The sequence below is a fragment of the Dermacentor variabilis genome, chromosome 3 (genome assembly GCF_050947875.1).
Source record: "Dermacentor variabilis isolate Ectoservices chromosome 3, ASM5094787v1, whole genome shotgun sequence".
Classification (NCBI taxonomy): Eukaryota; Metazoa; Arthropoda; class Arachnida; order Ixodida; family Ixodidae; genus Dermacentor; species Dermacentor variabilis.
In genome coordinates, this window is record NC_134570.1 from 18,559,897 (window position 1) to 18,581,470 (window position 21,574).

The 21,574-nt window shown below is 47.6% G+C and overlaps 1 protein-coding gene across 1 annotated transcript; it reads left to right on the forward strand.

Annotated features, from left to right (window-relative positions):
• Positions 1-7,430: 7,430 nt before the first annotated feature.
• On the forward strand, positions 7,431-20,979 carry LOC142575222 (acetylcholine receptor subunit alpha-like). The gene is made up of 7 exons (XM_075684374.1): positions 7,431-7,704; positions 7,777-7,821; positions 10,959-11,068; positions 13,226-13,406; positions 15,856-16,237; positions 16,624-17,012; positions 18,566-20,979. The coding sequence occupies exons 1-7, from the start codon at positions 7,531-7,533 to the stop codon at positions 18,752-18,754; spliced, it is 1,470 nt and encodes a 489-aa protein (XP_075540489.1). The 5' UTR covers positions 7,431-7,530; the 3' UTR covers positions 18,755-20,979.
• The last annotated feature ends 595 nt before the right edge of the window (positions 20,980-21,574 follow it).

Sequence of the window (21,574 nt, forward strand, 5' to 3'; positions counted from 1 at the left end):
ACGGCGTCCCGTACCTCGCCCCGGCTGTCGACCACCACGGCCGTGTAGGCCTCTTTGCCTTTGACCCAGGCAGCGTCTACAAGGGCCGCCTGTTGTTCTAGCTGTTCAATTTCTTTCAACAAAGCTTTCGCTCTCGCTTTTCTCCTGCTAACGTTGTGTTCCGGGTGCATATTTCTCGGGAGGGGGGTGGTTCTGATCGCATCTCTAAGGTTCGCGCTCAATTCTACCTCGGATTCCTTCGGGTTCATCGATCTATTGGGGTCTGTCCCTATCGCTTTGAGCATAAGCTTGCACGCTCGCGTTTTCGTCAGTCTTTCCTGCTGCGCCACCTGTTGCGCTTCCGCCATCTCTTCTATCGTATTGTGCACACCTAGGTTCATAATGTGCCCACATCCGAGTTGCAGCACAGATGAATAAGGATTCATGCTTTAGCCAAAAGCAGTGAATGATCTTAAGCAGCGAAATATTGTTTCCGAAGAAATTGGCGCATCTATTTGAGGGGCAGGTGCTGCCTGCTGACATCTATATCTTGCCTGAAGATTATGAAGCTAGAGTGGTGGAGCATAGTGAGTGAGCTTGAAATCTATCAGAAGAAGAAAAACGTTAGTGTGCCGACTTCTTTCTTTCTTTTTTGCCGCCTACTGACTCCGTGTAACGTGCAGACCTGTTAGTGCTTGACTTCACCTGCTATGCGCTACAGTGCAAAAACACAGGCTACGCCCACAGGTGGTGCAGTCAACAGCGCACGACACTCACATTTGAAGCGCACGTTCAACGAGCACATTTCCTCTCCTTTCGCACAACAACACTAGCAGAATTTTGAGTCCAGCTTAAACGGTACCTAAAGAAAGCGCCACAGTATTATATTTTTCGTACGTTTGGTGCACTTCACGCAAATGTACCCCATCCTATGTAAGAATCAAAGCACGTTTTAGAGTTCGTTGCATACTTTAGCAGAGCAGCGGCCCGATCTCCGGGAGCATACTGCACCGACCTCCAAGTTCTGCACCGGCTTGTGCGTGCACACAAATGCCAGAAAGTGCCGCCTAATATGCACCTACCATGATCAAACTGACTTGAAACATTGACTTCTTAAGAGAGAGAGAGAGAGAGAAACGTTTACTAACCGAAACAGTGTCCCGAGCGAGGCCGGGACACTGTCATCAGCAGTCATCTACTACAATAAAATAAACAAACAAACAAAAAAAAACATCGCCTCGTCTCGACTCGAATTCTGAGATATTTTTGTATGTGCAGTTTTCCATTGCTCGGCCTCCTTCGCTAATAATATGTCCAATATCAGATTGGCTGGCATTTATTCTTATGAACAGCCCGAAACGTTTCCTTATACCTCAACACCACAGCATGCCCAACACTCGCTAGAATAGCGCAAATGCACATGGCCTACATTCTGTGATGCTGCACTCATGTTTCTCATGCCAAAACTTCTTCCAGCTCTCGTTTACGACGTGCTCTTACGCAAAACGATTTGCAAAGTCCTCTCGTTTTTTAACTGGAGACAGACGGCTGAACTGTGGGAACTGAAAGTAGCGGTTTGCCTCTCCCGTGCGGGCAGGCGTAGTTGTGCCAAGCTGCGGAGAATATTGTTTCAAACAGCTTTCTTTGTTATTTTTTTAACCATGAACATGCTACTTCCACACAATATGGTCCCCTCCGCTCCCATCAAGTAGAATGGGTTGGCGCCGTTTCGGATTCTGGGGATTAGCCACAAAGACGTCTTGATGCCGATTTTTTTTCGGAGCCCAGCCTCCAAGTTTAGCGCTACTAAACGAAGGAGCGAGCGCGCTGTTTTAGCTCCCTAGTGCGTTGTTTCTATAATGAATTGCTCGTGCTGGCTGCTGCTTCGTCTGGATTAGGTGCCCGAAGCTGGCACTAGACGTCTTCTGCGCATCCCAGCGGTGCCTTCAATGTATCGCCCTCTGGTGGCGCCTCCTTCGTGTCTTTTCTGTTCTAAATATTTTGACATCTTTGGTTTCTCGCAGAGACACGGCAGGTTTCGGTCTGTTCTTTCTTTGACTCTAACTCGCCATCTCTCGTGCACTCTGCGTAGTCGTGAAAAACGAATGTGGCTTCACAGCAGTTTGGAAAAAAAGAAATCCTTGGTGTTTTTCATCGGCTATAAATAGAGGAATGTAGTTTATTTATTTATTTATTCAGAATATTACCGTATTATTTTTGTTCCTTTTATAACAATTCGCTACAGCAATCAAGCGTTAGTGTACATAATATTCTTTATCTTTTTAGAATACTGCATATGCCAGCGCAGTGCGCTAACACGGGGTGAAGACCGCATTAATTTTATGTGTTGCTTGTTCCAGATAACGTGGAATGCAGCGTGTGTCGTTTTGATGGTCCATGCCTACAGGAGTGATAACGCACTCGTAATAAAAAGAATATTTGCAACAGCCATTCCGTGTCTGAAAGTAAGGTGTGGTTTCTGCAACGTTCAAACGAAGCTTCATATCACGAATGGTTGCAACCCGTTACCCTCTATTTCTGGCCATAAACAGTACATTTGCACAAAAGACCGTGAAATGTTAATTAAGCTATATCAATTAGTATAATAATTTAATAATTATTAATTGGTTTGGTGGACCATTCACAACCGGAAAACTTTCTCCAGCTTATCATAAACGCTACTATAGGCAATGCAGCAAGTTTCCCGTGCCTCAATCAGAATATTCAGGTATAAAGAAAGCGTAGCATTTATGACACTTTGGGAAAAACTGTCATCGACTGCCCAAGTGCTGAGGTTCATGTGCGGGAAAACATGGGTCACATCTGTGCGCTCCATGCTTCAATATTCCTAGGATATCTACGCTACAGCCTTCCAGCGTTGTCTAGTGTTGTCCAGTACGTGCAAGTCAAATATTCGCTCACTGGAGAGCTTACAGGGCCAAGCATTGCGCACGTGTTTAGGAATTCCTCGCTATATACGTGTCAACACCTGCAACACCGGTGCTCGCCAAATATCATCCCTTCCAAACATACGTTGCTGTGGATTGTCTCAGGAAGCATATCCGTCACCTTTCCCGCGTCCCCAGTCATCACTTGGCGTTACTGCCCTCACAGAGACCTCGCACAACGTTTTATTACGTCATCATCACCCATACAGATTGTCTTCCATCAGGATACGCACCAGCAGCAAAGCCTTCATTTTCCTTGTGATGTCTAAAACAGCCCAAGGTGCGCCTAAGTATTCCGGGTGTAAAGAAGGAGGTCAATCACCCAAAAATAGGCCTGAAACAGGTGACGCTGCTGTTAATCAATGAGGCACACGAGAACCGAATACAAATCTATACCGATGGTTCGGTCTCATCCACGAGCTCTTCAGGTGCCGTTGTCATTCCGGCTACGAAAACTACAATGAAATTTAAACTGTCACACATGACAGCATCTACGGCGGCAGAGCTTGCAGCCCTGTGTGCTTCCGCCAAATACCTCCTGCAAGAGACGCCCCAGAAGTGGGTCATCTTTTGCGACTCTAGGGCAGCTCTTCAGAGTCTGCATTTTGCCCTATACCACAGGACTCATGAGCAGCTGACATATGAAATAAGAGAAGACTACCGTCAACCTATCGCTAAAGGGCACGAAATTATATTCCAGTGGCTACCTGGACATACCGGCATTACTGGTAATAACCTCGCCGACGTAGCCGCCCAGTCTGCCCACCTGCAAGCCCGACCAGTTCCAATCCCCTTATACAGAACAGACGCTGCAAGAAAGCTTCAGTTTTGACACACAAATACTGGTCTTCTCCCAACCTCCCTAAACGTCACCTTCATAAATTGATGCATGCCCAATGCCACCAGTTCCATCAAAGGTTTCCAATTCTGAGGCGACAGTATTGTGCCGCCTCTGGCTCGGAATGGCTTTTACGAAGGCCTAATCGATCCGCATTGGAATGGGGATACGCCCATGTGTGACTTTTGTGGAACTATAGAAACGATTTAACACATCCTATGTCTCTGTCCCCAGTAGGATGTCGAGCGTGAAGCTCTCCGGAAAGCGTTGAACCAGCTGGACTCTAGACCATTTTCGGAAATGAAGATCCACGAAGAAAGCCACGAAAGCGTTTTTGCACTACCTCAAGTCGATAGGTCTTGGCGACCGTGTGTAGACTGGGTACGAACCTTTAAAAGAGCGCGCAAGTGCTCTCTCTATGTCCCCTCGCCCTCTCTCGCTTCATCCCTATACCACTCCTCGACTATCACTCCTCGACTTCATCCCTATACCACTGACTCGATGGTAACGCCAGTGGTGGAAACCCTCCTGCAGAAGGTAAAAGGATCTAGGGGCAAAGCAAGGGTGAGGACGACTACTACGGCCGTAAGACCTGAAGTGGTGCCGTATATTCACAGGGTTGCTCACAACCTAAGGAAGGTGGCAGGCAGGTCTGGAGTCCCCCTTGTCTTTTCAGCCCCCTTTAAGCTGGCGCGGCTCTGCCCCCGCACCTCCCGTGACCCTAAAGGAAGGCAAAGTTGTGGCAAGAACCACACCAAGCCGTATGCAAAATGCAATGTAGGAGTTGTGTACGATATCCCCCTGGCGTGTGGCAAGTCCTACATAGGGCAGACTGGACGTTGCCTAAATGATCGAGCCAGGGAACATGAACAAAAGTTAACGAAAGATGAATTGGCGCACTTACCTGCGCACTGCAATGCCTGTCGCTGTGTACCTCTTTTTGAGGAGATAAAGATTATGGGGAGAAGCCATGATCAGACTGCACGTGAACTGATGGAGGCTTATCACATAAAAAAGAAAGGCCAAGACTGTGTTAGCGATACCTTCATTAGGTTGTTTCAATCGGAAATTGATTTTTTTTGATAATTGGTTGCCACGCTAAGCTGATGTGTATTCTTGTTTGCTGCGATCTGCGCATGTTCTAGTTGCCTATATATGCCCACGGGCTGCTGTGAATAAAACAGTTGAAAGTTACCGCCTGTGCTGTTTATGGGTTCTCTCCCTCTGTCCCGTCTTATTTGGGGTCAATATGATATGCTAGCTATCTCACTAGCGTGCAGCACTAAGGCCCTTTGGGCCGTGAGCTCGCAGCTGGTAAGCCGACTCTCCCATTGCTCCGCACTCGGGTTATTGTGTTGGCGGAATGATTGATTGTGTTTACATTCCCATGTGACATGATATAGTGTGGGTGTGGCTCCGCACCATGTGCAGGTGTCTCTGTATTGTGTTATCAGTGAAGAAAGTTCTGTTGTCTCCGAGATACGCCCACAGTTCATCACGCCCATCTCCGGGATGAGTCAAGCTTATTATTGCACTATCTTTAGGACCGGTCCCCTTTATTCGGCAAGAAGCGGACCAAACAGACCCACCAAACTACGAGAAAGAAGGCCATGCAAAGCTTCGCTCTAATAAAATAATTATGCGCTTGGAGGTGCATATTTGCTGATATGCAGATATTAAGGTATTGGTTCTTGTTTCACTGCGTAATTCAGCAGAGAACAGAGCGGGCTATCAGCACACCTGTACACCGGTAGGGAGCTACATATTAGCCGATTCGTTAGATGTGTGCTGTCTTGTATGTCAGCTGTTCGTCAAGCATGTTAGTTCCAGCACAACGGATCCTTACCGAATAGCTAGCTCGCACGCAGAACGGCGCTCCTATAATAAATTGGCTTATAGTACGCTGCAGCATCCACTGCAGCCGCGGTAAGCAAATTCCGAGAGGGTTCAACTATGAATCTTCGCTTTAAGGAGGCGCGTGTAAAAAGGGAGGGTGTTTATCGAAAGCTGGAGATGCCAGTCCAAAATCATAAGGGGAAAAAGAAAGAGGCGGAGAACGAGAAGTTAATGCAAGAAAAAAGAGCGGGGGGGGGGGCATTCTGTAAGAGTCCACCCAGTTCATTTCGTCCGCTGCTGATTGGATGTAGTTGTACGGGCGAGTAGGAGACGAGCGGCCCTGCCAATCAGTAGCGGCCGCAATGGACAGTCCGTTAGGTGGACTCTTACAGAATGTTACAGAATGTTACAGAATGCGTTAGACGAAAACTCTTATTTTCCACGAACAAACTGCCAGACGCCTCGAAGCCTGCATGTAGGCCAGCATGAAGCGAGGAGCGAGAGGTTGTGTCACAGACTCGGGCGGGTATTACTGGCACCGACAGCTTGAAGAACCATTTCCTCAGTTACGGGATAGTGATCCTTGAAGAGTCGGTGATGTTACCTGACTTTCTAAAGGGAGCACTCTGTATATCATAGCACAGGCAGCACACAATAATCATCCGCACTAAATTGAGGTTAATTGATCAGACGTCTTCACTATGCCTTCTCGATCGATTATTCTGCTCTGGATTTTTACGACTCGCCGTAAGGGGATTGGAAACAGGGTGTTACTTTTGTGTATCACACCATAAAAAATGGTGACGATAAAGTCATCTTGAAGAGCCCAGCGCTTGAAATTTACAGCACGCGCTCTTACTGCATAATTCGATACTCTTTCATCGATAATTTTCTCTTCATCAGCGCGAAATATAACATGAGTAACACATCAGGTGAAACCAAGCTTGTCTTTCTTTAAATAAATGCTCTGTCTCTCTCTTGCTCTCTGACAGTTTTTCTCCTCTACAAAGGCATCCCGAATTTCTCGCTACTCCGATGCACGCGGTATAGTAAATTGCATTTGAGAGGTCCAGTCTGACGATGAGTTTAGGGCCTCGGGCGTGCGCTCGATGATTAGCGCTCACTTGCACCGATTTAAGTGATAACTTTCTTTCTCACGTCGATTCCCATGAGAAATATTTAAAAAACTAACTCCACCGTGGTAAATGTCCATGCGTAAAGCATTGCTGAGCGCCGTTTGGCGCAGCAATTGCGGCCACATGCTTCCAGCAATATGAAGCAGCGCGGGAGTTGCCGTTCCGCAAGCAGTCGTTGAAGGGCAGCTGATTAATTTGCCCGAGTCGGAGCATCTTTATGCCCATTAACGCCGGCGGCGATTCCGCATTCCTGCTCCGGGGAAATGCAGCCGCTATACGGCAGGCAATCGAAGGCGCCTGCTGCGCTGAGAGGTGTCGGGGAGCACCGAGAGCGTTTCCTGCGATCGGGCTCTCGGACCCGAGACGATATCTGCGCCGGGTGCAGCAGGATCGATGCCCCGTCGGCCATGGCTGTGAAAACAGGCCCAGTAAGGAAGCATGCCGCCAGCCTAGACATAAAGAGACATCCACAGATGGCGGTGCCGGCAGGAAGTAACGGTGCGAGATGCCCCCTGCCCGCTTTCACTAGAACCTAGACGTCCCAATTTGCGTAGACAGCAGAGGCCTGGAAACATTTAGCCGGCAGGCGTCGCTGATGCGGCTTTTCTGACGATGAAAGGCCTCAAAAAGGGTCACTGACAGTGCGCGCAAGTTGCATGCGTACTACAGCAGTACGTGCGCCGCAGCATCCGCGGCACCGGCGGAGCCGATCGATGGGAGGCCAGACGCCGCTTGCAGAGCGAGGCGTTGACGCAGTGGAGCTCTGAAGGAGCCGGCGCGAACGTGGTAGTCGATGATGCTACTCTGGCTGGTGCTTTTGGCGGCCGCTGCGTGCGCGTCGCGCGACGCGAAGCGGCTACACGATGACCTGCTGTCAGACTACAACCGGCTAATCCGTCCTGTCGGCAATCATTCACACAAGGTGACCATCGTCGTCGGCCTAAAGCTGTCACAGCTCATCGACATTGTAAGTGTCCAACGCAAGCCACCCTCCCTGGCCAGGTATGGTCCTCACGTTATCCTGCTTACTTTTGTGCAGAACCTCAAGCACCAGGTCATGACTACTAATATATGGCTTGAACAGGTGAGTTGCTTGCTTTTTACTATTGTTGAAGGCAAAGTCGACCCCGATCAAACCCGTTTCTATATAGATTGACCTGTTTTCGCCAAGCGGAAACAGAGGACGCTGGTTTTGATTGAGCCTGAGCTGTGGCTAAGTAGGAACACGTGACACAGTAGAGCCCGACTTAGCGACGTAAGCCAGATGACTGTTTTTGGAGCACTCTGAATTTACGAACTGGTTTGAGGCACAGGATGCATACCGTCGAGTAGCCTTGTTGCATTTTCGCTCCACCTGAAGGCTTCAGAAAACTTCCGCGAGAGGGCCTCACGGCCGCACTAACGCGGTTTAATTGCCATTAAGATGGCGATAGCAGCACACCCACTCCCTCCGCAGGCTTCAGCGGCATCTGCGCTCGCGCACGAAGGGAACAATGCAAGAAATAGTGGCTCGGAGTCTAAGGGCTAACGACGTCATCGAAAATGTGTGTGGCGTTGGTACTTCTATGCAGGATGGCGGTCGCATAGGGAACGGTCGGTCTGATTCATTTGTTCGAACACGTGCGCAATCCAGGAATTGACCCTAAGCTTTATTATATTGAATTGTTTTCGAAAATTGGAAACTAGATCAACGCGACGCAAATTTTAATGCACATTCATCAAACTCGGCAAAAAATATAATAAAAAGGACACGCCCCCAGCGACATACTCAATAAATAATAAGGCGTGGGCATGATGTCCTCTCGAGGCACGCCTCGCAAAGCAGCTGTTTTGTGTTTTGACGCTGCCCTTTACTTCACCTGGTCGCTAAGAGATGCATGCACAAAGCGAAAGAAAGAAGCCTACAACTTCCACTTCTGGCAGTCAACGAAAGACACATGAAAAACACGCTCAGGCACATTGGATACGTTAAGGTTGCCGACGCCTAGAACCCACAAACATGTTAGTGTTATGTATGGCTCATTTGGCCAGTGCAGCCTTGCAGTGATTGAGCCACCGAGCCGTTGGCGGAAACCAGTCACGCCCATTGGGAACATCTTGCAATGCTATACCCGCCATGTTTGCCTGGCGTACAAAAGCTATTTATCAACATTGACGCAGGAAATAAGGAAAACAAGTCCGTGTGAGGTTACAGCGGCTCCTTACATACCAGTCTTTAATGCTGCAACTATTAGTCAATTTAGCTTCAAGCGGACGTACGTTGCCCACTTCCGACAGACTGTCGCAGAAGACAATATTGTTTTTGTTCTCTTGTGAAAAATTTAAAATTTTAAAGCATTTGCTTCATGATCAGATCAGACTGTGATACGCGCAATCGTTGGTTGGTGTCAGTGGCATGAACCCCCGCCTGTATAAAAGGGCTTTCCAAGACAAAGGAAGTAGGAGATTCAAAAGAAGAGACAGGTCTGTCTGATCTACCGAGTATGCAGACCTGGGGCCCTATAACGTAAAGCTATTCCAATCTGCTTTTATTCCAATCTCCTGACGTCAAATTTACGTAACCACCGACGCAAGCATCGGGCGGTAACCAGCAGCGTTGTTTCAAAAGTCCAATCAAATGTCCTTCTCGTTTATAGGATGTCACTTTCTTTTGCTTTCAAAGCGAATAGCATTGCCTATATTGAGCAGTTTTTCTTACCTAACTGGCAGAGAAGAGGCGATGAGCACGCTCAAGTGGAAACAGGCTCGACGAGGCTAAGCCAGCACAGTGAAAGTAGATAACCGGATGAAAAGGGTGGGGCCGGCGTCTGCGATTGGTCCACTTCCACTTAGCTTGCGGTGGCTGGTCAAAAATCGCCGCGGCGTGCAACGGCAGGTTAAAGATGCCGCTAAAATCGATACTCAGCAAGGTAGAGTTGACAGATCAATGCCATATACGTGCTGAAAGGTCTCAATAACGTCATACGGACACGCAAAATCTTTTATTACAAGCAAATAAATCCATTCTCCACGGCAGCTCCGAGTAGCCAGTGCCACAGCGATCGGCGGGCAGCCATCTTCTATTTCTTTCGGAACGGGACAATGCCCGGCTATTCAGAAATAAACTGTCAATTTTGTCCGGCATATTAATGCGTTTTTAACGCGCACACATCACTTTGACGCGGTGAGTTTTCGCGGTTTTGGGATGTCGCGTGACAGACGGGCAAAGTTGGTGCAGCCCGAAAAGGTTCGACCAATAGCAATTGTCAAACACATTTTTCGCTAATGGCGAGAAAGACGCCGAATCAGAAATTATTATCTTTCTTCCGTTTGGTCTAATCATGCATAATCAGCGCGCGCATATCATATTAGATGAGGCGTTTTCGCAGTTTTCGTGACGTCGCGTGACAGACAGGCGCATGGGTTGTGGCTCCAAATTTTTTGATCAATCGTGGAGGGCTGATTGCAGAATTAGAATAGAAAAGTTTGGAATAGCTGTACGTTATAGCGCCCCTGTGCAGACATCTGCAAAGTCTCTGGCTAAAAATGTGAGGACTCGTCTTTATATGACATAACACGACTCAAAGCGGTCGGTATTTTCATGGGTGTGTCCGACGAGTGCATTTCACAGTGCTGTAACAATGTAACGTCAACTGTAGCACTTTCGAAGCGCCCTTGCGGGGCACACATTGCAAGGAAAGCACGGACTGAGCAAGGGTACGACGCATGTCCTGCATGAGTCCGGTGTTTCATTTGCGCACTTTTTTGCAGTTTGTCGTACCAAGGCGGAATCTCTAACTGTTCTCAAATTTTGAATGACCCACAGTTGCTAGATCAGGAAGACAGACCAAGCGGGCGCTTGCAGTGTAAATGTACAGGTCATGTACAGGTTCATGTCGAAAGGCTTTGTCTTATTGAAAGTTCACGGTTTGTCGGAATAACAACCTGAGAGCTAAGGCTCTGCTCGAAATATGTAGAGGCGGACTTGATCTTCGAGGGATACTCAGTAACGCTCTTTTCAGTTCATATGAGAGTGTAATTGCTTAGTTGGCCAACACAAATTCACCTTGTTCACTTGCCGTCTTGGGCTTCAGGTAAGGCGTCATAAGGCTGTAGAAGTATGACGTTATACTTCATTTGAGGTGTAGCACTATGCACGTTTATTGCTTGTCTGCGATGGCAGTGTCTGAACGTAAGAAAAATAAACAGATCGAGCAGCTCTAGTTTAATTCATTGCTGCAGGTGTGGGAAGACGACAAGCTTCGCTGGAACCAGGAGGACTACGGTGGCGTGGACATGATCCACGTTCCGGCAGAAAGTCTCTGGCTTCCAGACATCGTACTTTTCAACAAGTGAGCACCAAATGACTGTGGACTATAGAAACTCCTACACATTTTTATTGGATAAAGTCCGTAGTTTATATGATTATTGTGGTCTTTAAAGCAGTACTTGACATAAAAATTGTTACAGCGTAATTACATGCAACCACAAAGTATGAAGGACGGGACACAAGCGTAATTACAGCGCTTGTGTCCCGTCCTTCATACTTTGTAGTTGCATGTGATTGCGCTGTAACAATTTTTATGTCAAGTATGCACCAACTCGCCCAGAAAGAAGTTTTAAAGAAAAAACAGTATTTTGCGCACGAACCGCAGACGTAATATAAACGGCTTATAGGGGTCTTAATTTCATATTAAGCGGCACAATGTCTGAGTGTGCTGAACACTTCACACTGCTGCCCAGCGTTGAATATTGTTGTGATAACTTGTTCTGCACATATAAAGTTGATGATGAATTTGAAGGATCTACTTTTGTTTGCAAGGACTGATCACATAGGTAACAGCGAAATGTCATAAAGTAGGCGATGACATGGTGCGAAGTCGTGTACTTGGTGAATGCACTCTTGTCTACTGAGCAGCAGAACAGCCGCTCGAAGCTACGCATTACCCTAATGCCAAGTCCTAATGCATTTCTGTAATATGGCTTTGTCAAAGCATACACAGGGCGGCAACTACATGTACGATCCATGTGTTGGATTATATACACTATAGCAGCCCCGTTGGACGCAGACTGTGACAAGAATCGGGGCTAGTCTACCAATTACCGATTCTGTGCCTCGATTCTCGAAGATGTCGGTATGCACAAACATAACCAGCACCGTTTAATCGTAATAAAAAGGCGTCGATACAAAGGTACCTGCTAGTGACAACGAATCTTACAGAAAAATTCTTTGTGAATTCGATACTTTTTTTTAGATTGCTTTGAGAAAAAAAAAACGCCATGCATGTTGAAATTGACGTCACCGGTTGGATATCTCGTCTCAGCACGCATTTTCACACACTGCGAATTTTAACATGCGTACTTACCAATTCGCCCAGTTATCGTTTCTTATTTGGTCATTCGTTCGTGCCTTATATGTGGCGTGACTGCTGTATAACTCCACCTGGGAAGTATTCGGGCGAAGGCAATTAAGCAGCCTGTTTACGAAGAATTAAAGGATCGAGACTGCCTGCTGGGAGAACTTGTGCTCGTCATCTTAGAGTTTCCTACAAAAATTACTAGTGGGAACTCTGGCACTGATATCATCCATCTACCCATAGATTGATGGATTTGTCTGTGAATGCAAGCGTTCTTGTGATGTTCTTTATTACGCGTATATATTTATACATCTACAAGAACTCATACTTTTCAAACACAGTAAAGATATTGCTTTCTGCGTACATGAGCAATCACTGTGAATTGTTGCATTTATAATGCAATATGTTGTTGAAGATGTTCAATTCGCAAAAGCCACAAAGCCGTTTGAAGCCAGCAGGTTGACGTATAGGCAAATCCACCCACTGCCCAACATTCCCATGCTGACTATGAAACATCACTCTTGCAGCTCCCGTAGTCACTAGCACCAGTTTCCTCTAATAACCTTTGAAGGAAGCTCTGTGCTCGAAACGGAAGCTTACAATAACGAAGCTCTCAACACACTCGGCTGTCGTTGTATGAAATACTGCTTGAGTCCGTACGCTATGCAGGCACCATGCTGTAGATTCCAGAGCAGTGTGTAGGGTTCACGTGGTCTCGACAGTAAACACGATGCATCAATACGAACAGGAATACCAGGAAAGACAGTAACGATTGTCGTTGATACGTTGAAAAACAGAAAGTTTCATCCTGGGGACTTTCCAATACGTATTGCGAAAAAAATAGGAGATATTAAGGTTCGGACTTGCGTCTTCACAGGAGTCGCTGTTCGAACAATTATAGGCTAAGTGTTCTTTTTCAGATTATAGCGCTTATACCAGAATATTTGGCGTGGTGGTGCAGTCTGATCAGTTTGGCGAGTGTTGATGAAGATACATATACAGTCAATCGCATCTTGCAAGATGGTAATAATGTGAAAAATTGATAGCACGGTTAAGCGAACGACAAAAAGTAAAGCGACGCACGTGTGACAATGTTAACGGCTTTATTGCACGATTTTCCTATCTTTTCCTTATGTTCCACGCGGGGCACAGTGCGGACGGCAACTACGAGGTGATCCTGATGAACAAAGCGACCGTGTACTCGACAGGCAAGGTGGTCTGGAAGCCGCCCGCTCTCTACAAGAGCACCTGCGAGATCGACGTCGAGTATTTCCCCTTTGACGAGCAGAACTGCCTCATGAAGTTTGGCTCCTGGACCTACGATGGCCTTGAGGTGCGTCAATAATGAAGAGGGTGGTTTCCGACGTGAATATCACACCACTGCGGTCACAGGCAAAACAATAGTCATATGGGGAAGTTAAGAAAGATGCGGGAATTCTGTTCTTATATTTTGCTCATATCTTTGCAGTGAATGTGCAGTATTCCTAATGTACGGTAAAACTTAATAAATGAGAAAAGTAGTCGATCGTGAAAATAGTCACACTTTCGCCCGAAAGGCGAAGCATCGATTGCGATAGCGATTTAGTAGATAGCTGTACGAAGTAAGGATAATAGTTTTATCGGCCATATAAACTTGGAAACATTCGCTAACTAACTGAATTAACAAGTAGGGTGTCATCGCGCTCAAGCCAATATGAACACATCACATTCGATGAGCGCGGACACTCGCTGTCAAAACGCTGGTAACACAGCGCACACAAAGGCATGAGCCGTCTGCAAATCCCTTTCAAGATAGGCGCGCGCGACTGCGCGAGGCCTATCTTGTACGCACTGGTTGGCGGACTCGAAACACCGCCCTTCCTTCCCGCGCTGCCTCCCCGCTTTCCACCACATACGGCGCGCGAAATTGAGCCACGATCGTCAGTTCCCCATGCGCCCGGTCCCGAAATGCGCATTTGCTGCCGGAGCACAGCACCGCCCCACCCCTCCCTCCCTACCACCCCCCACGGCCTTTCACGCGAAGAAAGACGGCGCGTTCGCTGTCCGCTTTCTTCCGTCGTGTGCGCCATAATGAGCCGCGATCCTCGGCCTCGCTCGCGTGCTTTCACTCGCACATGCAGCATATGACGCGCGGCGACGGTGTTATCGCCCTTGGACTTTATAAGGAACATCACGGCGACGGCGCAAATACGTCTGGAGTGTCCATATAATTGCTATCGCAATAATATTTTATTTCGCTCCTTACTCACGCCACGCATAACTGGTCTTTTGCGTCTCTTGCCTGAACGAAACAATAACCTTGAAAAGTGCCACAAGCAGGCTTACTCAAAAACCGAATCGAAGTAACAATTGTGAATACACCCGCCCTCTTCTATCACTGTGATGGCTGTGTTTAGCTGTAATAGACTTTACTGCTTGCGGTTATTTGTGCACCGTAGTTTTGGGCACAAGGCGCAGCGCATAGATTGGTCTCCTATTTCTCTGTGTGTATGGTGCCGCATAAATGTGTTCAATCATTCATTATGCGTTTTGAAGGCTTCTTCCTGCCGTCATGTGACTATCATGTGACTATCTAGTAGTGACTATCGGCAAGCTCACTTGCCGATAGTCACTACTAGATTGTCAGTCCATAATGTGTTCCCGCAGACTATAGATGGCCGTCGTCGTCGTCGTCGTCGTCGTCATCATCATCATCATCATCATCATCATCATCATCATCATCATCATCTTTTATGTCCACGGCAGGGTGAAGGCCTCTCCCTGCGATCTCCAACTACCGCTGTCCTGCGCCAACAGATTCCAACTAGCGCCCGCGAATTTCCTCATTTCATTGCCCCACATAGTCTTCTGCCGTCCTCGACTGCGCTTCCTTTCTCTTGGTACCCATTCTGTAACCCTAATGGTCCAACGGTTATCTAACCTGCGCATTACATGACCTGTCCAGCTCCATTTCTTCCTCTTAATGTCAATTAGAATATCGCCTATACTCGTTTGCTCTCTGATCCAAACTGCTCTCTTTCTGTCTCTTAACGTTATGTCTATCATTATTCGTTCTATCGCGCTTTGCGCGGTCCTTAACTTGTTCTCAAGCTTCTTTGTCAGTCTGCAAGTCTCTGCCCCATGTGTCAGCACCGGTAAAATGCTCTGATTGTACACCTTCATTTTCAATGATAATGGTAAGCTTCCAGTCAGGAGCTGACAATGTCTGCCGTATGCGATCCAACCCATTTTTATTCTTCTATGAATTTCCTTCTCATGATCAAAGTTCCCTGTGATTAATTGACCTAGGTAAACGTACTCCTTCACAGACTCTAGAGGCTGACTGGCGATCCTGAATTCTTGTTCCCTTGCCCGGTTATTCATCATTATCTTTGTCTTCTGCATATTAATCTTCAACCCCACTCTTACACTCTCTCTGGTAAGGTCCTCAATCATTTGTTGTAACTCGTCTGCAGCGTTGTTGAATAGAACAATGTCATCGGCAAGCCGAAGGTTGCTGAGGTATTGGTTGTCGATCCTTACTCCTAAGCCTTCCCAGTTTACTAGCTTAAATTCTTCCAAGCACGTAGTGAATAGCATTGAATACCACCAGTGAATACCAGCAGTAGGTGGTGGGGAACCGCAAATACATCTCGTTCCCACCCTCTTCTTTATCACTTTTGATGGATGTTTTTTTTTCATTCAATGCCTCTGGCCGTTACTCCACTAAACATTTTATAAGATGAGGACTCATTGCCGTCTTAGTTTCATGTCATGGCTCTGAGTGACATATCTGGGCGCAGGTGGATCTCCAGCATGTTAAGCAGCGTCCCGGCGTGGCCGTGGTGGAGACGGGCATCGACATGAGCGAATTCTACAAATCCGTCGAGTGGGATATCCTGCGCGTGCCCGCCAAATACAACAACGAGTTCTACGACTGCTGCGAGGAGCCCTTCCCGGACATCACCTTCAACATCACCATGCGCCGAAAGACGCTCTTCTATACGGTCAACCTCATCATCCCCTGCGTGGGCATCTCGTTCCTGACCGTGCTGGTCTTCTACCTTCCCTCGGATTCTGGCGAGAAGGTGACGCTCTGCATTTCCATTCTCGTCTCACTCACTGTGTTCTTCCTGCTGCTCGCCGAGATCATCCCACCCACTTCACTGGCTGTGCCGCTTCTAGGCAAGTAATCTATGTTGATTGGTCAACTTCATGACTGGGTCGGTAATAGAACAGAGAGCGAGAGAGCTTATCAGGCTAAAAAGGAATCTGCACAGTCCTATGCTTTTCATCTTAAACATAACATGCACCTGCTGCATGCTAGATGCACGCAAGCGTCTCAGACTATCACACTACGAGGCACGAGCGGTGATGCACTTTATGCCCAAGTGAACGTAACTGCATACACGTACGGCCGCAAGTGCTTACACGCATGCATACACACACAAACGTGCGTACGCGTCGTCAAGCTATATTTTGACAGCATCTTTCTAAGGTGGCCTTCAACATGGTACGTGTTTTCAATAAATCTAGAAATGTTGAATGATATTTGCTTTTCATTTTTTTAGGCAAGTACCTGCTCTTCACCATGATTCTCGTCACGCTGTCCATCTCGGTGACTGTCGGAGTGCTCAACGTCCACTTCCGCTCACCATCGACGCACCGCATGGCGCCCTGGGTGCGGCGCGTGTTCGTGCACCTGATGCCGCGGCTCTTGCTACTGCGGAGGCCCGACGCGGCCGACCGCCAGCAGCCGCCCGTCGACCCCTTGCAGCTGCTGCTACTGCGGCGGCCCACTGAACCGGTGGTGCCAGCGCCGGTGGTGCCTCCTTCGGCCGCGGACCATCAGCAGTCCGAGTCTCCCGAGGCCGGCTCGTGTACGCCGGAAGTGCGCCGGGCCATCGACAGCGTGCTCTTCATCGCGGACCACATACGCAAGGAGGACGACGACGAGAGCGTGCGTACTCAGGCCGTCGTCGCGTTTTCACCAACTGGCTCAGAAGGAGCCCTTCTTGGGGCAGTGTTTGTCTGTATACAAACGAGTTGTCCATATGACCCAAACCATGAGATCCACCCTGGAGCCCAAAACATCACAGGAACTGAACTATCGGATAGGGCACTGCGTAAGCACAATGCAAGGAGTGTTAATAGCCGCAAAGCAACAAATTTCATGAAAGAGCAGCAAATATTTGTAATGTGTTAGGATCGAGAAAAAGAAAGAGGGAGAATGTGATAAAAGTGTCTACGAACGAACCGTCAAGTGGACTTCAGCTATTTCGGATTGTTGGCTCAACATACTGACAAATGGTAACGCAGATAAGCATAGACAGACACAAAAAGAAAGACAAACGACAAGCCTTCGTCTGTCGTATCGCTTCTTGAGTATTTCTATGTTTATCTGTGCTACAATTTGTCAATACGTCGTCTATACCTGCCCGAGTCATACATGTGTGGTATTATTGTGCAGCAGTGTTGAACGACAAGTTAACTTTCAGCAATGTTGTTCTTTGTTGTCGTGATGAGCGCGTGTTGACTGCTTGACCGCGATGGTCACAGATGGCAATCAGTTCTGCCAGCAAAAACCGCATCCCGTGCAGATCGCTGTGTGTTCGATGCATGGCAGCTGTCACATTGAAAACGCGGGGATGTTACTGCAAATATTTATTTGACCACTCTCGGAGTGCTTTATTCTGGGTCTTTGGCCTCACTTGAGAAGCCTTACCTCAATAGTACGGTCCATGGCATAGTTTCTGCACGACAAAGGACTGGACTCAATATTGTTATTCAATTATGCTGCTGTGTTGACAGCATTCATCGCATCCCTGTTATCGTCGACATCCGTTCCCTTTCCGTTCCTATTTTTTTTTTGCTTTTCCCGACGCAGAGTGGCATGCCAAACTTTCTGTCTTTCTGTAAATGAAGTTTTCTTCCTCCTCCTATATTAAAGTTTTTCCATCCATCCCTCCTCCTCCTATTTTGCAGGTTACCAAGAATTACATTTAGGCAATTCCAGTTTGTAAGAAATTCAGAGAGAGCAAGCTTCGTAGCAAGACGGATTCACAAGCGTTGGCCTTATTTAATATTTGTTGCTTCCTTTTTCCTAATGTAACATTGGGCTGTGGAATCCAACGTAGCCAACATGACGCAGAAAGTATGTCGGCTACTACTGTGCATGACTAGCTATGTCAGAGCACTGCAGCCAAGCGTCACTGTCTCGAGCTCACACGATCGCTGGTTTCCGCTCTAAAACTATCAAAGTATACATTCAATATACGCTCTCGGACATCACAAAGCAAGTCTCGGACAGACCGCGAAAAATTTATTCTACTGAGAAGGGTAAATGACTGACATTTGTCGTAATTTCTATTTTTTGTACTTGGAAGATAACGTTCATTCGCTAGGTAGTCAAGAACACGTTTCGTCATTCGCAAAAATTATCATTAGCTTCGATTTTTCCTGTAAAGTGATATCAATAACGGTGACCCGTGTTCATGCTGGTCGATGCTGCAGGACTGCGAGGACTGGAAATACGTGGCGATGGTGTTGGACAGGCTGTTCCTGTGGATCTTCACGCTCGCTAGCCTGGTAGGGACGTGCGGCATCATCCTGCAGGCACCTTCCCTCTACGACACCCGGCTGCCCATCGACGTCCAGATGTCTCACATCGGCCGCGAGTACGCCACGCTGCAGTCGCCCTGATCCGTGACGAGTCTCCCAAGCGGCGCTTTACGCTTTAGATGACTTAATAGATGCGGCGTCCGGAGCGTAATGCTTTGTGTATCTCCGCTTACTGCGTTCCCCCTCTCCTGTAAATAGCTGGCCTCGCGCAAATACATTGGAATGCCTTTCTATTGAACGTCGCTTAAGAATACTGAGCTGAGCGAACAATTAGAAAAAGTTACCGCGGCAATTACGATACTACCTAATGTGAAATTTGAACGCAGCTCGATACGCCTTTTTATTTCGCCATATATTTAGGCAAATAATTCGAAACCGAAATCACCGCACCGACTGGCAATGGGCCATCAGCGCCTTCGCAGAGGGAGTATGGGAACGCTGGCATGATAAGCGACATCGGCGCCAGCTGTGAAAGTTGGCGATGACAAACGCGCGAGCCGTGGCACGAGCGCGTTCGCGCGGTTACGCTGAGGGACGCCGACAAGTCAGCTGTAGTAGAAAACGATAAGCAACGCGCGAGCTGTCGCACGAGCGCGTTCGAGCGGTTACGTCTAGAAAGAGAGAGAGCTTTATTAAGCTCCTCCTTGATGAAGTGAACGGAGGCGGAGGGCCGGGAGACGAGGAACGCCGACGCTGAACTCAGGAACGGGCGCCTAAGAGCTGCGCTCTAAAAAGTCCGCTCCGATGGCGAGAGCGTCTCTATTCACGCTTTAGCAAGCAGCAAGCAGCAGTGATGAACGCGATCGTTGTACGTTCCTGTCTCACGAAAGAACGATCATGATGCAAGATTTTGTGCGAAAGCCTCGTTCTCTCTGGAGCAGGAACATCATGTCATCTATGTACGCATATTGTGATATTATCTAGCATACTAATCGCATAGCGCCATTTGTACAGCTCATATACAGTCCTGTTGAAATACAATTTCACTAATGAAGAAAAGACTGGGAAAGAAAGAACGTGGTTCTTCGCACTGTTCGCGCAGATAAACAACTGGCGTTAGGCATGGCGTGTTAACGACGCGCAGGCGATGTCACTACGGTGACTAACGTATTGCAACGTACAGTTGACGACAATACAACGAGCATGCATTGTTGCAGGCTGATTTGCTGGGCGAGATCAATGCGTTTTAGTGATATTTTTTTAGCGGTGCAAACCAGCTGTGGGTGAGGAAACCTGCGACCCGGAAAAGGGGAGGAGGCGCGATGTTTGTGCAGTCGCTCTTAGTAACCTACTGTGACGCTCTGGCGCTATCGCGTTTTGCTGTTGAGGGTCAAGTTGCGGGTTCAGATCGGTCCGCGGCAGCTGCATTTCGATGGGCGCGATAGCGAGAACGGTCGTGCATCGCGGTACAACACAGCAGCGCAAACCCTTTTTCGAAGACACCCCATGCATAAGGAAAAATAAGGAAAAAGAACGACTACAGAATCTTTCGTGTATTAAGTGTTGCTTTGAATTTTTAAATCCCATCATCAACGGCTGGTGACCACGCAACTAGTGTTCTTGTATATGATACACTACACGCCACTAAAGCCCCTTAAACTTCGTAAAGTAGTGTCACGCTTTGAAGAATGCCGCCTCCTCCTCGCGCGCTCTGGCCAAGGCCGACGCTGCGTCGCTATTGGCCTAATAGCATCACGTGGGACCTCGCGCCGTGCATCAGCGCCATTTTTGCTCGAGAAGCTTCTACGGAGTGGCGAGGAGCGCATGTTGGCGCCGTTGCTACGCTCGAGCAGTGTAGGCGGCACCATGGTCGAGGAGGGAGCGTGAAAAGGAGGAGAAACGAGGAGTGAAGGCGGAGAAGGAGAGTATCGCTACTTTAATAAGTTTAAGGAACTTTACATGCCACGTATTCTCAGCGCCATCTCTCGCAACAATACAGAACCATTTTTATAGCCGCGTATTCCACAGAGGGTGCTGAGGCGGAACGGAGTTTATGGTTGGGCATTTAATCTCAAAGAGGCCGTGTGACCAGGTTAACTGGTTAACGTTTTCTTCTCTAGGAAATCTCTGAAACTTCTATTTTTTTCTGAGAATCTCTACGTTTTACTGCGGTGACCGTGGTGTCCGACGATCGTATACATAGGAAGAGGTCGAAAGCTGTCGATCGAAAGCTTTTGTTCGCAGAAGGGTTGTAAGCTGCGCTTGTTTGTACATATTTGCGTGAATACTTGGGGACAACGCTGTTGTTTGTTTTGCTGTTGTGTACTTGCCTTGTTCGTCGTTTTTAAAATAAACATAATTCGTTCTGACAACGATGTACAGTACCTCCACATCGAATGACAGCACACACACTTTCCGCATTTTGTGTTGAGGTGTTTTGGCTGCATTCGACGCGTACAATAAAGCCGACCTATCAGGCCATCTCAATGGATGAAACTCGTCACATATCGTCTGTGTGTCGTACGTAAAGAAAAGGAGGTAATTCACTTTGCAGCGCTTTGAGTAGAGCACATCGCAGGCTGCAGCAATATTACATTTCCTTTTGGAGGGTCTGAAATGACTTGATCGTTGAACATCTTTAGAATGAAACGTTTTTCAAACCAGTCACGTCCGCTGCAGCCACTGCGCCCGGAGCCCAGACATTTTGCATATACCTGGACACAAAAGCCTAGCAGGCCTCGTTATCACACATCTCAGAAGGTGCGTTAATGTACATGGAACAGTATATAGACTTCTGTACAAGCAAAAAACATGTATATATATAAGCTTGGGAACGAATGTCTTTTTTTTCCACAACACCATGCGCGTATTCGAACTGCTGTCTTGCCTGAAAGCAAGGCGCAGTTTTACGTCATTACAGCACGAAGACGTTAGGCGGCTTTTAGTAATTTGGGATCGTAG

Excerpts from the sequence above, each read along its gene's own strand:
- LOC142575222 (XM_075684374.1), top strand. The coding sequence starts at position 7,531 with ATGATGCTACTCTGGCTGGTGCTTTTGGCGGCCGCTGCGTGCGCGTCG. Across the intron at positions 7,705-7,776 it reads TGTCACAGCTCATCGACATT|AACCTCAAGCACCAGGTCAT; the intron begins GTAAGTGTCCAA and ends ACTTTTGTGCAG. Across the intron at positions 13,407-15,855 it reads GGACCTACGATGGCCTTGAG|GTGGATCTCCAGCATGTTAA; the intron begins GTGCGTCAATAA and ends ATCTGGGCGCAG.